This window comes from Peromyscus maniculatus, chromosome 6, assembly GCF_049852395.1.
Source record: "Peromyscus maniculatus bairdii isolate BWxNUB_F1_BW_parent chromosome 6, HU_Pman_BW_mat_3.1, whole genome shotgun sequence".
NCBI classification, from domain to species: domain Eukaryota; kingdom Metazoa; phylum Chordata; class Mammalia; order Rodentia; family Cricetidae; genus Peromyscus; species Peromyscus maniculatus.
In genome coordinates, this window is record NC_134857.1 from 20,601,703 (window position 1) to 20,619,597 (window position 17,895).

At 41.1% G+C, this 17,895-nt stretch overlaps 1 protein-coding gene across 12 annotated transcripts in view; it reads left to right on the plus strand.

The window, feature by feature from the left end:
- The first annotated feature begins 4,088 nt into the window (after positions 1 to 4,088).
- Positions 4,089 to 17,895, plus strand: part of Hps3 (HPS3 biogenesis of lysosomal organelles complex 2 subunit 1) — a 49,202-nt gene continuing 35,395 nt past the window's right edge. For 9 of the 12 annotated variants that reach the window (XR_013052020.1, XR_001576227.3, XR_013052022.1 and 6 more), the window contains exons 1-5: positions 4,090 to 4,350; positions 9,995 to 10,486; positions 11,351 to 11,522; positions 11,621 to 11,706; positions 15,983 to 16,172. Coding sequence is in view for 6 of the 12 variants with exons in the window: in XM_006993818.4 (XP_006993880.1) it covers positions 4,134 to 4,350; positions 9,995 to 10,486; positions 11,351 to 11,522; positions 11,621 to 11,706; positions 15,983 to 16,172 (1,157 nt within the window). In the remaining 6 variants the exon portion in view is untranslated. Of the gene's footprint in view, positions 4,351 to 9,994; positions 10,487 to 11,350; positions 11,523 to 11,620; positions 11,707 to 15,982; positions 16,173 to 17,895 lie in introns of those variants that run through there. The other 3 variants (XM_042278985.2, XM_076574000.1, XM_076573999.1) reach the window with 3 other exon arrangements.

A 17,895-nucleotide genomic window follows, 5' to 3' on the forward strand; every position in this document is an offset into this window, starting at 1 on the left:
TCTGTTAATCTGAGTATACCTTTATAATCTTAGGAATTTATCATCATAAAAAAACCCATCCTCATCCAAAATATTTTGAAGACCTCAGTCTAAAAAGAAGATACAGTGATAAGCAGAGAGTGTAAAGAAGAGACAGAGTGAGTAGCTCCTATGGGGAGGCAAGGAAGCTTTAGGAAGGAGTTGAAAACATGTGGGGAGATGAAAAGGATGGAAAGGGTAGGAGAGAGAAGGATAAGGTCCTGGTGAAAAGATTTTTCAATCCAGGACATTCCCAAACAGACTGAGAGACCCATCAGAGAGTAATGTCCCACAATCATGGAGGAGAGGTGTCCCTTTCCATATGATGGGGGCCAGTAGGGTGAAAGGAGCATCCTAGCATATTGGTATGGCTTTTATAGTAACAGACAAAGCAGACAGCTCTGGGGTGACCCTTACCCAGTAGAAGAAGAGAGAACAAGCGTAGGGAGAGACAGCCCTTTCTTGTAACAGGCACCCAGGAGGGTTTAGCAGACTCCAGAAGCCAGAGAGATTCAGATGCCCCAAATCAGTGACGAAACATAGTAGGTGGAGGGGAGAAGTGGCTGATGGCATGTACGCTAGATTTTATACTCAAATATCAAGGGTGGCAGAAGCCAGTAGAGACAAATGCGCCATACACAACATAGAAGAGTCAGATCAGACGCTGGGTCCCTTAGAAAGAGGTCCATTTATGTACCATCCCAGATTTCAGTGCCAGATACACAATTGCTCCAATGTATGTTTAAAAGAATATCTATATTGTAGATAAAAGTCAAGAGAAGGGAGAGAAAGTCATACACTGAACACAACCAGCAGAATAGACTTGGCCAAGGGGTTGGAGAGGAGGAAGACGAGAGAGAGAGAAAGAGAGAGAGAGAGAGAGAGAGAGAGAGAGAGAGAGAGAGAGAGAGAGAGAGAGACAGAGACAGAGAGACAGAGACAGAGAGACAGAGACAGAGCATAAAAAGTGCTTAGCAGAAATGTCAGGGTTATATTGGAATCAGAAGCTGGAGGAAGGGAAGACCATGAGCTGGAGAAGTTTAGTGTGTGATGTGGGGTGAAAAGAGCTAGGATGCCAGCATGAACTCTGTAACAGGTATTTACAATGCTGAGGGAACCTGGAGGCCAGCATGTGCTTTGGTATATTAATAGGTACCACAGTTAGCCATTTGTCCAAATTTTGTTTGTTTTTATTTTGGGACCATATAGCCTCTAAATCCATCAGGACAATAAAACTAGAAGAGTGCCCTTCCTGCGTCAATTAGCAGAGAAAAACCAAGAAAGTGGGAGAAGAGAGTATAGAAAGGAAAAGAGAGGAGATTTTTGAAGCAGTAGTTACACACCATCAATTTCCATATCCATGAATACAGGAGACTGAAAACCTCAGTGTGGGGACTTGAATTTTCCCAGGCACCTTGGGCCCTTCTCATATCCCTGTTGGTATTGTTCAGAGTTGTGGAAACTGTTTATCACTTTGAGAAATTCTTCAGGAAGATGCTTATGCTATCAACTTAGTGTTTCATTTTTGTTTTTAGGGTCTTGCTCAGTAGCTCAAGTTGGCCTTGGGTTGGTGATTCAGCTTCCTGAATGCTGGGATTATATAGATGGAATGTACCACCACACCTGCCTTTGGTACTTTTCCAGAAAGTTCTTTGAGGATAGGTAGTAATTAAAAAAATTTCTTTATTTATAATGTCATTTTGTGCCATACTTTCTCAATACATTGTGCAGCTTAGCTGTCCTGGAGTTCAGCTCACAGGGAGGAATGGAAACAGGAGATCCAAGATCCAGAGCCTGCTCTTCCCACAGAACCTGCCTTCCCTGAATAGCTTGTCTACAGAGCCTGCTCTCCATAGGTGGATGAGGAAACATGTCCCTGATTTTGGAGCTCCATCTTTACAGTAATCTACAGAAGGGCTAACACCAATGTCAGCCTGGGATACTATTTATACCTGTATAATTCACCTAAGCTTCTCCAGCAAATGCAATGTTAAGAAGTCCGAAAGCGAGGTCTCTTCAACCAGAATGTCACTCTTAGAAATCTCTATTATAGGCTAAATTGTGTCTATTGAAAATTCCCATTGAAGTCCTAAACCCTAGTACCTCAGAATGTTGCAGACAACACTTTATGGGGTTATCGAGTTTAATAGAGGTCTTATGTGAAGGCCTTAGCAGAGATAGCATCTTTATAAGAGGAAGGAGAGACACCAAGAATGAAGTTTATAGAGGCAAGATTGTGAAGACAGAAGATGGCCATCCGCAAGTCAAGTAAAGAGGCTTCAGAAGACACCAGGCGCCTGACACCTTGATCTCAGACTTCTAGCCTCCAGAACTGAGAAAAAAATTAAGAAGTCTGTTGCTAAAACCAACCAGTGTGCTGTATTTGTCATGATAGCACTGAAGAACAAATGGCCTCTCCCACTAGGAAATGATGGCAAGCCACCCTGGTCCCCACTTTTGTAACAGGAGACAAGTGAGTGGCTTCTATTCACAGATCCTCACAAACATGAAATCTAGACACACACACACACACACACACACACACACACACACACACACACACACACACTCCACCTTATCTTCGTGCAATAATTACTTTTATCAATTTTACTGGACTTAGAATCACCTGGTGACCTACTTCTGACTGTGTCTGTGGGTGTATTTCCAGGAGGAAGTGGGAGAAGGAAGACACAACTTGAATGTGGGTAGTGCCATTCAGTGTTGTGAGGTCCTTGACTGAGGGGAAAAAAAAATAAGGAGAAAGCTATTCTCCTCTCTCTGCTTTCTGATCAGATCGGATGGTACCAGTTTACTCCATGTTGGACGCTATCTCCCAAACACAAACCTAAAACAAATATTTTCTCTCTTAAGCTGATGTTGACAGCAGTGAACAAAGTGGTTATCAAAGATAAAATATCTCTTCCTAAAGGCCCTTGGGTGAGCCAGTTTCAGGGACTATATATCAAGGGAGAAGAGGCTCTCTGGAGAAGATGGTGCAATTCTACGATAGAATGAATCTCATATAAGTCAAATTGCATTAAAATAATATCCAGGCCATTCTTGAAGAGGAAAATTAATTAAAAGGACAGATACTTGTAAAAGGGGAAAAAAGTATTTATGGGTGTCGAATCTAGAACATGAATTGCAGTCTGCTTGATTCCCTCTACCACTTCTGCAGGCCAGATTTCTATGCTTTTCTCTGATAAACTTGTTGTTTCCCAAAGTGTTCCTAGCAGTAGGTGAGGAAGGCTATCACATAATTCATCTTCATCTGGAAGGTATGGGAAATGGAAACAGGTTTAACTTCAGTCCAATTGCTCCCATTTTATAAATTCTTAGAACAAAGGACTTATATGATGGTGATCGACATGGGAATTGAAGTTTGCTCTTTTCAGTTTTGTCCCAGTGTCAAAGAACATTCCTCAACCAATACATACGTGCATACATACACATTTCCTAGAATTGTTAAAAATATTATAATACCTGTTGTATTAAATTTCCAAAAGTAGAAGAATTCAGATGGCAAGTTTCTCTTTTAAAGGGTGTATTTAGGAACACTGCACTGATCATTAGGGGGATTTCCCTCCTTCCTTTCTATTATCTGTGGCTTAGAGGGATCTTTTGCCAAATGCCTACAAAATGTTCACAGATTCTTTCATGTAATACATTATCTTTTTGCTAAGCATCTTCAAGGATTTGCCTTTTCAAAAAAAAAAAAAAAAACCATTGTACAATCCACAGTATTTCAAAACAACTCTGGCATGTTTAATCCAAGTTGAGCGGTATATATCCACCTCAGGTTTTGCAGCTCCATCCTTCAGAAGCTCAAAGGCTACGGGAAGACAAGAGAGACGCCCTGAAGTCAATCCAGGCACAAACCAGCACATGATCGAGTCAAACACATTCACGGGTCAAGAATTACCCTTCTGTCCAGAAGCAGTAAAGTGAAGTCCCAAGGAAAAGATCCGAGGTCCCAGCACCCACCCAGTGCAGAGCCTGTCACTCCACCCGCAAGGTCTCTTTAAGAAGCCGAGCTCAGGGCGGGGGCACAGCGCTCACGTGACCCGGAGCAGCTTGCTAGTTTGCGGAAGCCGCTCTTCAGTCCAGTTGTCGGGATGGTGCAGCTGTACAACCTGCACCCGTTCGGGTCGCAGCAGGTGGTCCCCTGCCAGCGGGAGCCAGAGCAGTTCTGCTGCGGCGGGCAGGACGCGTTGTTCGTGGCTTCGGGCTGCAAAGTGGAGGCTTTCGCCGTCCAGGGAGCAGATCTGTGCCAGCCACGTTGTGCCTTCTCCACGCTGGGCAGAGTCCTGCGCATGGCCTACAGTGAAGCCGGTGAGGAGAGGCTTTGGGGCGGGGTTTTGTGTGGGGAAGGGGCGGGTGCTTCTACATACATGCTGCTGACAATCTGTCGGTTCCGGCAATTAAGCGCTGAAGGCGCTTTGTGCAGTTGTCATAGCAACCACAGATTTTGAGGAGCGCCTTGTTGGAGTGCTTGCCTAGCTTTCCTGAAGCCTTCGGTCTGATCTTCTGCATCGCGTTGTTCAACTAGTAATCTCAGCACCTGGGAGGTGGAGGCTGGAGGATCAGAAATTTAAGGTCAACCTCTGTTATTTAGTGAGTTCCGGAGTAGCCTAGGCTACCGGTAATCTTGTCTCGAAGCAAAGCAACACAAACACCCCACACAGGCATGGGTGGGCCTTCAGTGGGAACAGAACGCTGACTTCCACGTCTTGAATTAAAGGCTTGAGGCTGGGTTCCACTTATGCCAGACCCATAAAACAAACAAACAAACAAAAAACCAAACAAACAAAAATGTAAGAAGAAATCTCAAACCTCGCACAAAAGAAAGAGGGAGAGAGAATGATAGCCTGAAGTTCACGGACCTCAGAAGTTATTCCAAATCATAGCCAGCCCTTTAAGTCACTTCTGTGTGGTTTAAAATTCTTACATTCTGGTCTGATTTTTAAAAATTCTTAAATACGTTGTGTCTGTGCATGTGTGTAAGACAAAGACATAGGCTGTATAAAATGTCCCTCTTTCAAAGGGACATTTATTCCAAAATTTGAGGCAGCAGGCATTATAGAAGGCAGTTTTCTTGCCTGTCATTGGTGTTGATTCCTGGGATCCTTGCATGGCTACTACTTGTGTCTAAGAATCATTTAGAAAGCATTAAAAAAAAAAAAAAAAAGCCCCCATTCCTGGGCCACACATTCGGAAACACTGTTAAGTTTCCTTGGAGTGAGGCTGACATTGCAGTATATTAAATGCTTGTCTGGGTTGGATACTAATGACTTGAGCCACAATGACTGCAGGAGGCTAACACTAAACTGTGATAACCTCGTTAATGAAACCTTGAAGAACAAACATGCTTTTATAATCAAACTGGGTGCCTTAAAAAACTTGAGGAGTCATGTGGTATGGCATTAGCATCATGAACCATATAGCTCAAAGGTAGCTTTCAGTCCACAGTTGAACTTCAACGTCTGAGTGTAACTTCTTTTAATTCATGCGTGACCAAACATTAATACACTGACTCCTGGCTTTGCCTATGTCCAGAAAACCTGTCTTTGACTTTTCCTTTGGGCTCTTTTTCGTATTCTCAGTTTGTGGACCTGGGGATTTGTGTTCTCAGTGCCCAGTATCCTCTGCTGTAGCAAATCTCCCCCTTGTAAAAAAGCCAGGATAACTTGTGTATTTATATTTACTATAAATGTTTTCTAGGTCTTCTACCAAGCAGAAAGCATTTTCTTTTATTTACTGTCATATCCAACGGAAACACCGATTCTCAAACTCCAAAAGACAGTCCATATATCCAGAAATTAGCTCATCCAGTACTTTTGGGGAGGAGGGGGAGATTTCTGGTAGTTAGATAAAAGCCAGAATTCCTCAGGAACTTGTGAAGCTGGTTCCAAGCGAGTCATTATCCTTACCTCCAGCAGAAGGGATCTATGGTTCTCCAGTTAACCTGTGGTACCTATCAGCATACCAAGGTCCAGGCTAGCCTCCTTACCTGTTACATATTTCAAAGTTTATGCTAGTATTTTAGGTCCTTACCTTCTTCTCTACCCTAAACTCCTTCCAGCTTGTGGGCTTCCCTTGCCACAGCTACTTATTCCACTTATAACCTGGCTGTTCTCTGCTCTTGCTGGTCTCACTATGCTCCCTCTGTTTGCTACCCACTGCTGTTCTCTCTCTTGCAGATAGCCCTGGCCATGTCCAGTCAGCTGTGCATGTTGAGTGTGCTTCTTTCTCTTTCTGCTCTGGACTCTGCCAGATCTTCTGGCTGTTCTTTCTCTTACTCAATAAAACCTTCCCCTTAACCATACTATTACTGAGTGGTCATGTCATGTTGGCAGTTTTCCTTCAGCTCCTGCCTGCCTTGCCAGTATACATAAGGTGTTAAAACCCTCACATACACTTACTAATCAGTCAAATGTTGTTCTCCTTTTGTAAAATGTGGACACTATGTAAGTCAGCCTTGGGGTCCCTGTGTGCAAATTTCTGACATAAACAACTTGAAAGAATATAGATTTATGTTGTTTATAGTTTGAGAGGACTCAGTTCACCATGTTATGGAGGGCTTATGTCCTGGTGACCAGAAAGTAAAGCAGTAACAGGAAGGGACTAGGGCAAGATAGAGTTCTCAGATGTCCCCTCTCCAACAGCGATCTTCCTCCCAGATGTCTCCGTCTTCTAGCCAGACTCCCTTCTATAGTTCTACTCCCAGCACACTAAAGTTTTCAGGATCTAAATTTACCAGTGGACTGATGCATTGATTAGGTCAGAGCTCATGATCTAGTTATTTTTGGAAATGTTCTCACAAGAAACAATCAGAGGTGTGCTCTAAGGTGTTTCTTGGTTCAATCAAATTGAAATGATGAACTATTACAAGAACATTAAGGAGAAAGTAGGTAACAATATAGAAGGTAGGTTTTGAGCTTTTAACATCATCAGGGATAATGGAAATTGAATTTAGGCTGCATATGTGATGTGAAAAGGAGGGATAACCAACAGACAGAGAGAGACCCAGTGGCCAGTGCAGTGTTGAAGGCCCTGTTGCTGGACATGTGTTTATGAGGGTGGTGGGGCAGGAAAGTGAAGACCACACAGCTCTCCTTGTATATAATAAACCAGCACAAGTCATTCTTGAGCACTTTAGCACAAGTATACTGAACCAGTGACCGTTGTCCACCCGTCCCATCTGCCCCCATCTCTATGCCTATATTTAATGATGCACCAGGCACATACTTTCTTTTTAAAGTTAGGTCCTCTCTTAAAAGGTTATACGGAACCCTATAGAATTTTATTTCCTTTCCAACAGTTTGAAGAATGAGCATAAGACTTTGGACTAGTTAGATCCATCATTTGTTGACTGTTGCCTTAGGCAAGTTGCTGTTAATAACACTCTGAGCCCCAGAGTGCTGAACTATAAAATTGGAAGGAAGATATTTTCCTGAAGGGCTCTTATAAGGATTTACAGAGAACTTTAAAAGTGGGCTCATGAGGCTTGCTAAGTAGGCATGCTTAGCAAGTGCTATTACAGCATTTACAGAACAAGTCATCAATCTGAAATCATGCAATACAATGTGGATATTACCTATAACTTGCAGACACATCATTTCATGTGTGGACATTATATATATATATATATATATATATATATATACCCACACCCACATACATACATACATATACACATACATACATACACACATATACATACATATATACATACACACATATGTATATATATAAGTTAAAAACTTTTATTGTAACTAAAGAGATTTTCTTATTTTAAAATGTCAACTTAAAAATGCTACCAAAAGAATATGGCAACAAAAGAATAGTAGATGAATCGGACATCACCAAAATTAAAGATTTTTGTGCATATATTCTACCAATAGATGGAAGGGGCTATTCAAAGAATTTGAAAAAATATTTATAAATCATGTATTTGATAAAGGAATGGTATCTAAAATATATAATAAATTGATTTGGTGGTAGAAAAACATTAATTAATTTTTTTAATGAACAAGTGGAACTGGAACTGGGGTATACAACCAAGTGCCAGAGCACTTGCCTAGCACACGCGAGGTGCTGGGTTTGATCCCTGGCAGTACATACATAGCAAAGGACTTGAATTCTCTGAAGAAGACATGCAAATGTCCAAAAGCACACAAAAAGAGGCTCCATATCACTAATCCTCAGGGAAATGCAAATTAAACTCACAGTGATATACTCAAAACCCATAGTACAGTTCTTATTTTAAGATTATCATAAAGTAGCTAGATGTGATGGAATAAATATAAGCACTCAAGAGGCCAAGGCAGGAGGATCTTGGCAAGTTTGAGAACATCCTGGGCTATGTCATGAGTTTAAGGTGAGACAGGGATATGTAACATGCATGACTCCTGAGATGGTAGGAAACAGGCATGTATAAATAGTTTTGCTGGCAGTCTGAATTTCTGTTATCTAATTATGGTGGTAACTTTCCAGTTTCTAATAAAGTTTAAAATATTCTTGATCTGTAGCCCAACATAAATTTCCAACATAAAACAAATTATATAGGTATAGGTTTATTTGTTACAAAATAAAGTATAATAGGTAATCCCCCTACATCAATAGGAGAATTATTAAATAGCTATGGCACATGTGTATATAGGATATTTTATAGATATTAACATATCTGTATGCTCTGTTGGGATGGTGGATGGTGGATAGCCATGTATCAGCTTGGAGGAAAAGATTTATTCATTGTTCAAATAATTGCAAGTGGTTTCTATTGCATGTTTATGCTGTGTAGTTACTTGGATTTTTTTCCCCCAAGAAAGTTGCTAACCTGTATACTTGAGGTTGTTAATTCATAAGACAGGTATTGTTATAACAAAATGTGATTATTAAGTTAAACATGAATTTAAAAGTTACAGATTGTTAAATATCGAGTTAGTGTGATATAAAAAGAAGACAAAAAGCCTTTCTGCGACCCAGGTTTATATGAGAGAAAGTGTTTGGAAGGTCAACACCAGACTGTGTGAACATTAGTCCTTAAGGATGAGACTGAAGGAGGAGGTCATTATGCTTTCTTTTTGTGCTTAACCATTTTGGTTTCTACAACAAATGTTACTTTTATAGTTAAAACAATTCAATATAATCACTAGTTAAAAGAATATTAACTTGAATTTATATTTTATTTGGTATCTCTAGTTTTATCCTACTTTTCAGAGTTGTGACTTATGTAGCAAGAGAAGGAAATGTCAAATGTAAATTCTGTTAAACTCAGAGTCCCTTAGTTCTTACCTGAATTTTGTAAGTTACGTGTGGGGGCCCGTTTTCGGGTTCCTCGTGGCTTTACCCAGCAGGTCCGCATAGAGGATGATCAGGACCACGGGCCTGAGTTCAGGTGTCTGAGATGGCCTGCACTTGGCTGTGCTGGGGGAGGAGGTCTTTTGCTCCACCCCTTGGCGTCTCTATAAAAACCCTGGGCCAGAGACAGTCGGGGCCCGTTGGAATAGGTTCCAGGCCCTCTCGAGGCTATCCTTTATTTTCTATCTGTTTATCTCCCCAAGATTCTCTGCTATAAATCCTTCTATCTAATATTTCCTGCTGATTGCACTCAAGAAAACTCTGGGTAACTGTGGGGGTGGTGGGTAAACGCCCCACAGTTACACTAATGTTGCTGCTGCTTAGTTAGTAGACCTTTCAACTGTGATAAGAGTTAACAGAGGAAAATGGAAAGTTTTTTTTGTTATATGAATAGTAAAGGAGTTGTTGTAAGACACTGAGATGGGAAGAGACTGTATTTCAGAACTTCTGTGACTGATGTGACAACACACACCTCTGTCACTTAGATGGCAGCTTTGTTCCTTTGAGTCAGTTATGCATCTGAGTCATGTTATACATTCCATTTTCAGGCAGCAAAGTAAGTGGTTGGATTTCTAATTTCAAATTCTAAATGCATTTTTGTTTCCTTTTCTAGGAGACTATCTGGTAGCAATTGAAGAGAAAAACAAAACTATATTCTTGCGTGCTTACATGAACTGGAGGAGTAAGAGGAGTGAAAATTCCCGTGTGTGCATTCGAATGGTTGGGCACAATGTGGAGGCACCCTTCTGTGAAAGCTTTAAAGACCAAATGTCTATCATTGAAATGCCATTGTCTGAGGCTCCTTTATGCATTTCATGTTGTCCTGTGAAAGGAGATCTACTTGTTGGCTGCACAAATCAGTTAGTCCTATTTACTTTGAAGTACTGGATCATTAATGAAGAATTCTCAGTGTTGGACTTTGAACGTTCATTAATTATACACATAGATAATATCACTCCTGTTGAAATTTCTTTTTGTGTTGGGTATGTCGCTGTCATGTCTGATTTAGAAGTCTTAATCCTAAAACTGGAGTCAGATCCTTCAAAGGGAGAGGGAGTTAAACACCACCCACAAAAAACCAACAACCAGTTGAAACAGATGGAAGGTAAATGATGAATTTGCCTTTCTAAAGAACCCTAGTATCTATGGTTTGCCACTATTCTTATAGGTTTAGGTGTTCCTGTCACATTGGTTTGGGTTTATAACTATCCATAGCTTATTCTGTTTCTACATATATTTGTCAGTATGTGAGTAATGGAGCAACTGCCATTAGATGAGGGGTTTCTAAAGAGAAAGCAGTTGGTGTTCTTTTGTTGAGATAGGATTTCAATATGTCCCTGGCTGACCTGGAACTCACTTGGCTCAGGCTTGCCTCAAACTTGTGGTCTTCCTGTCACAGGCTCCTGAGTGTAGTCATTATAGTTGTGAGTCCCTATGCCTGGCCTACATGACTTTCTAATTTTTATTGTCATTAAATTTGATGTTTAATGACATTGGATAACATTGTCCTGGTTGCCTTTTTTTGTTCCCCAACTTGCCACAGGCTAGAGTTTTTAAAGAGTGAACTTTAATGGAAATAATGTCTCCATAAGGCTGACCTGGGGGGGGGGCATTTTCTTAATTATTGATGTGAGAGGGCCCAGCCCATTGTGGGTGGTGCCACCCCTGAGCAGGCGGTCCTGGGGTGTATAAGAAAGCAGGCTGAGCAAACCATGGGGAACAAGCCAGTAAACAGCATTCCTCCATGGTCTCTGAATCAACTGCTACCCAGAGTTCCTCGCCCTGACTCCTGCAGTGATGGAGTGAGATCTGAGAGTTGTAAACTGAAATAAAACCCTTTTCTGACCAAGTTGCTTTTGGTTATGATGTTTTATCACAGCAGAAACATAAGTCACAAGCCATGCCTAATGTTCATTCAGGCGGATGGTAGTACTTATAGTTGCTAAACTCTAAAATGTTATTTTTTAAGATATCAGTAATGACACTTCACGGCTTGAATCAGAGGATTTTGTTATCTGCCTAAAACCCATGGAGCTTTTTGGTGAGAAGTGTGAACAGTCGGGAATATCTGTTAAACTGGAGTCCACAGGATTAGCTGATGAAAAAGTAAAATATTTAAGTGTTCAGCACCTGCTATATAGGTATGAGAGCACTTTTTATTCACCAGGATTTAATATTTATGTGCCTGCTTAAAGTGTATGGAAATTAGATTTGTCCTCTTTCTCTTCTTAAACTACAGACGTTTTGCTCCTGATATTTCATTCTGTGTCTTGTCTGATAACATCAAGTTACATTCCCTTCAGCTGCTACCAATTCACCAAACAGGTAAGTATGGCTGAGCTGCCTTGCAGAGAGGTGACAAGGCCCTGGACTGGAGGGGAGACCCGTATGTAGACAGACATTAGATTTGGTTCTCCTACTCAGTCTTCTGAGGAAAGGAAAGTCATATTGGCTAGGAGAAGTGAAGCCACTAGGAGAATGTGACCAGAAAAAAACTTAATTCTTTTGTTGTTATTGTTTTTGAAGTAGTCTGTAGGCCCAATAAAAGAAATTTGTGAGCACTGTTGGAGCTGAGTAAGTGACAAAGTTTTTTAGGATGAACCTGTAATCAAGGTGGGAAAACTTGGTTTGAGCTGAAATTCATTTGAGTACTACTTTTCAACAGTGCTGCACATTACATTTTCCTGGATACTTAAAAATACTGTTAAGGAAGATTTAGCTCAGTTGGTCAGGTACTTTTCTAACATGAATAAAGTCTGGGTTTGATTCCTAGCACTGAATAAACAGGATGTGGTGATGTACACATGTAATCTCATCACTTGGGAGGTAAAGGCAGGTAGGGTCAGAAGTTCAAGGTCATCGCCTAACGAGTTCTAGGCCAGTATTGGCTACATGAGGCCCTCTATTGAAAAAATGCTAGTGATTCTGATTCAGACTTATTGGACTGTTTTGGACTCTGGCACCCGCATCTGGCACCAGAAATCTAATGAGCACCAAGATTGAGACCGGTAGGCTCTGCACTCACTCATGGCCTGTTCAGCATCTTCAGATGGTTTCTGGGAAGATGTAAATGTTGTTGTAATCCAATGTCTTAATAACGTTATTTTTTTTAAGTAAACATTCAGTAGCTACTGTTGTTGATAATTGTTGAGTACAGAACAAAAGTAGGCAGCATGCTTGCACCTATGAACTTAATTATCTGATGGTAAAAGCAGATACTCATTAAATACTGACAAAATTGTGGTGTGGACAGCATGGCAACCATTGCTGCTTGACAAACTTCCAGCATTTCGACATTGCAGACCACAATTATCCAGCACCTTTTTACTTTCATTTTTAATGATTCTCACTATGTGTTATGAGAGTTCCCTTTTCCTTTGGGAAATTTTGCATGGACTTTGAAGGATGAAAATGCATAAAATGGCAGGTCCTTTAAACAAAATAATTCTTTTGGAAAAATCCCTGTCATCGAGGAACCAGGAATCCCATTATGCCCTCCAAATTACACCAAAAACATTTACTAGATACACCTGATACACCAAGCATGAAACACCTACAATCCAAATTCAGAGCGTGAGGTCATTAAGGGCAAGAGTTCAATTTATAAGGTATAATGGGAAAAGAGTAAGATATCAGGACCTTCCTTTTTTGGAGCTATGGGGGTAACAGACCCATATAGTAAGACTAAGACACAAAGGGACACGATTAGAGAACAGCTCAGTGGTTATGCCCTTGAAGAATGAGAATTGCTCTTAAATTGTACTGGAGTGTCTGGTCCCCAGAGGAAGTCCTTTTCCCAAAATCAGGCATTTGGATAAGGGTCTCCATTCCCTCTAGGCCTTGAGGCAAATTCCTGCTTGCTAATAGCAGTCATTCTCCTTATCTCTGGCAGGAGGAACTTGTAGCCCTTCCTTGATGTAAGAAGGTTCCTAGTAGAGTTACTGAACATATGAGAACAATAGATATTTAGATACTCACTGAATTTTCTGTCACTGAATCATTGAGTCTGCTTTCAATCTTGCCTGTGACTAAACTGTTTAGTACAAAAAGTGTATGTATTCCTTTTCTAATAAATGCTTCTGGCAGCCATCCTGATTTACCCTCAGATCATGTCTCCTCTCCTCCCTTTCTCTGCTAACTCTACTAATCTTCTTTGGGACCTGAACCTCCTACCCCTCTGAAGCAGGTCACAGGCAAAATTAGACACTGAAATAGTGCTCTATAGGAAAAAAAAACCCTGGTAGCAAAAGCCTGTAGCAAAAGACCCTTACTTTCTCTGGGGTCTAGGAAGGCTGCTTCCTGAGAATGGATGACTCTTGGATTTAAATGGGTTCAGCAAAGGGAGGAGAAGAGAGTGTTCTAAATAGAGGAAGCCCCAAAGCTGAGCAGAGAATCTGTATTTGAGGAACTGAAAGAACCTAGTGGAGTAAAGGAAAGGGGGATGTGATACAAGACTGGAGACCAGACAGGGACAGTTGCCAGTCAGAGGGGCAGCTCTTTTCATTCAATGAACTTCCCATAACAGTTGGAATAAAAAGTCTCAATCGTTCCATAGCCAATGTGACCTAACTCTGGGTTCATTTTGTCTCAGCTTGACTTGCTTACTGTTTTCTATCCACAGTAGCCTTTCTGCATCCCTCAGATATGCCAACTAGTCTTTTCTGTAAAAGCTATTACTTCTTCTACGTAGACCTAGAATGTGCTTTCTTCAGATCCCTCGTGAGTGGTTTATTCATATCGTTTAGTGCACAGCTCAGATTTCACCTTATCACAGAGGACTTCCCTGGTTCTTTCAGTTTGACTTACTTTTATTTTTATTTATGTGGGTATGTGTGTATCTGAATTTGGATTTTTGCATGTGAACATGGTTCTGGCAGAGGCCAACAAAGATGTTACAGGTGGTTATGAGCCATCCAACTTCGTTGCTGGGAGCTGAACTCAGGCCCTCTGTTAGAGCATCAGTTAACTGCTGAGCTGTCACACAGGCTCTTGGCTCTTTCCATTCAATAATCTCTCTTCACTTTAGGATTTACTTGTTTTTTCCCTGTCCCAATTCCCATCACTAGAATGCAAGGCTCTGTGAAAGAAGTCACCTTGTTTTGTGTATTGCTATCTCCCTAGAACCTTGAACAGCAATACTGCAGCAGGCCATAGGAAGTATTTATTGAATAGACAAATGACTGTAGATGTGTGGTCTATATTTGAGCTGGGTCAAAGGTTGAGTGGTTGTTTTAGAAGCTGAAGAATTTGGTTAGGTATTTTATAAGAGGAACCAACATATGTAAGCTGTAACATTGTCATGTGCTTAGAGATAAGTTCTGTTCAGCTAGAGCTCAGATGTGTACCAGAAAGAAGAAATGGAAATGGTTTTGGGCTAGTTGTGGAAAATTCAGAATTGGACTTTTAGTATCATAGAAGGAGGAAGAAAACTTTAAAAAAAAACCTCTGGTTATGAAAATTTGAAACTTATTTAGATAGTGAGAAAATAGTAAAACAACCCCCCATATCTCCATTAACAGCTTACATATGACAATATCCTGATCCATTCCTAGTTATTTTGATGACTGTTTTAACATCTATACCTTTTCTCTGTCAATATTTCTCTAAACAGGATCAGGATGTTTTATTTTAAATGAATTCAAAATACTTCTCATGTAAAAATTCCAAGATGTCATCAGATATCTTTTCAGGGTTCCCATTTTCTTGATCCTCTAAAGATTTTTTCCCCCTACAATTCATTTGTTTGAATGAGGTACATAAACAAGTTATATTTATGCATCTTGGTTGATTTCTGTGTCTTATATGGGATCAGCCTTTTCTTTTTCTCTTTGCAGTTTCTGTAGCAAGAAATTGGACATTTACTGTAAAGCTCCCTATAATCTGAGTTTTGCTGATTGAGTCCTCCCAGTTGACTGAGTCATGTATCAGGTCTCTGTTGTACCCACTGTATTCTTGTGTTAGTTAGTCATTATGTCTCAGTCTGTGCTTTTTAGTACATTATTAGCTATAAGTTGCCCTCAAACATTTGAAATATAGCTAATAGAAACTGATATATACTGTAAATATAAACCACAGACTAGATTTTGAATGTTTAATACTAAAATATAAAACACTTGTTTTTTGTTTATTGCTTGTTGAAAGGCAATGTTTTAGACATGATAGATTACTGGACAATATTACTAAAAACTGTTTCCTGTTTTACTTTTTGGAAATACTAGAAAATTTAAGTTCCAGGTATGGAATGATTATGTTTTTATTGGCTGTGTTGATGTAGACTCAGGCTTGATCAGGATATTATTATTTGTTGCGCAAGTAGTTCTGTTGTCTCTTGGAAAGGCTGTGGTTCCTGGTGGACAATGCAATATTAATAGCCATCGATGAGTGTTGTGACTTATGTTGTTGCAAGATGGTGTTTTCCTAATTATGTCTTCCCTTTTACATTTCTTACTATTCACTTCCCCTTATCATCTCTGTGGTCTCTGCTACAGTCTAGTCTGATACAGTTTAGTCTGTCTAGTCTGCATAGGAAAATCATGATATTGATTCTCTCCTTTTATTTTCTGGCTTCATGGCATGTGTCTCTTGCATTTTTCCAATGCAGGTTTTGCTCCTGATGGAAATGGTTTGTCTCAAGAAAAAGAGCTGCTGAGTCTCTTCTGTTTCTTCTCATTACCTCATGTGGGCTATCTGTACATGGTTGTGAAATCTGTTGAGTTAATGTCAGTCTATTGGTATCCTGAGAAGTCTCAGCAAGCAGTGCTCACACCACAGTTTTTGCACGTCATCACAAGGTATGGGTCCAGTGTTGCTTCTTGTTCTCTGACTCACTTGTTTTCAGTACATTTTCAAGCTGCTGCTGAAATCTTTGAGAATTTTAAGCCTGTTATAGTGGTCCTGTTAATGTTAAAGGTTTAGGCTCTGGCTTTGCCATCGTGGTGCTCCCTTAGGTTGGATGGGTGGCCTTGTAAAATCTAAAGTTCTCAATGAAGCCTTTCAGAGAATTTTGACGAGTGGGGGACAGTTGCACATCTCTTTAGATTCCCTTTCTGTGCCTCATCTCATGGCCACTATCTCTTCTCAGTGTGAACTGAGTCATTTCATAATGGTTTAGAACCCAGAACAGCCAGAAATATCTGATTCTGTTCCTCAATTAATAAATCTGGTGAAGCATTCATAGGGAGGTGGAGATTTGTCATCATGTGACTAGTGGGTAGCAGGGTAGTCCTGGCCTTACATACTAGAATATAAATTGATCTCTTTCTCTCTCTCTCTTATCTTTTTTCTTTTTTTTTATAGCATAATTCTTTATAGATTCTTTGGGAATTTCACATCATGCACCCCAATCCTGATTACCTCCCCATCCCTCCATATCTGTTCCTTACCACTGCAGCATCCCTCCCCCAAAAGGAATTCCTCCCAAAATTAATTTAAAAAACACAAAAAACAAAAAACCCTCCTTGCTCTTCCATTTTTTCCCTTCTCTCCAACACCTCTTCATTTGTCCTAGTGACATTGGGAGCTGCGGTGTGTCACACAGTACACCCTTTTGTCCAGTCAGCCCCACCCACAAATGTTCCTTGCAATGAGTCATTGATCTGGTTCAAGGCCTCTGGCACACACCCTCATGGAACTCCTCCCAGATGTCCTGCTATTGACCCAAGTCATGATGGAGTCCTGAATCTGTCATTCTGCAGGACTAATCCCTTCATGTGCTCCAGCAGGTCATAGATGGGGTAGATGTTAGGGTGGGCCAACCCAAGGCCCAGGGTGTGGGTCTGATTGGTAGCTGAACTGGTCAGCCTGGGCCTCTGGGCCTCTTCCCCTCAGGCAAGGTGTGGAGCCAGCTCTTCTAGGCCCATGCCATTGGGGCTGGATCTCCCATGCCCATGATGAGGGGTAGGGCCATCTCTCCTGAGAATAGAGAGAGGGAGGGGCAGGCAGCTCTCCTGCTTCAGTGTCCAGTGAGGAGCAGGGCCAGCTATCCCAGGGCCAGCAAAGGATGGGGCTGGCCCTGCATAGCTCCTGGATTTCAATACCCAGATCATTTTGGCCCTGGCAGCATCATGGCCCTCGAATGCCAGTAACTTGGATGGCTGGTCAGACCCCAGGCATCTTAATCAGCCCTCAATGGTAACAGGAGCCATGGACATCAACTCAGACCCTGGCTGATGTAGGACCATGGGCCCTACTCTGTAGGGTGTGGGCCTGGTTCCAGCAGTTAGGGCAGTCTGGCAGTTGGAGGTCGTTGGTGAAGGGCCTTGGCCACTCATGTGGCTCAGAGGCTTAAAACTGATAGAAGGAAGATGATAAAGGCTGTAATCCAGGTTTTCAGAAATGTCCAATAGTTAACTGCCCACAACCTTGATTTTTGTTTTAATTTGGTGAATGTATCAGAATTCCCAGAGGGTGCTAAGAGTATATTTAAACAGTACAGAAACCACCTTGGGATTCTGATGTCCATTTTTAAACAGACTTCTCCCTGGCACAGTGGGAGTGTCAGAACACAGTCTAAGA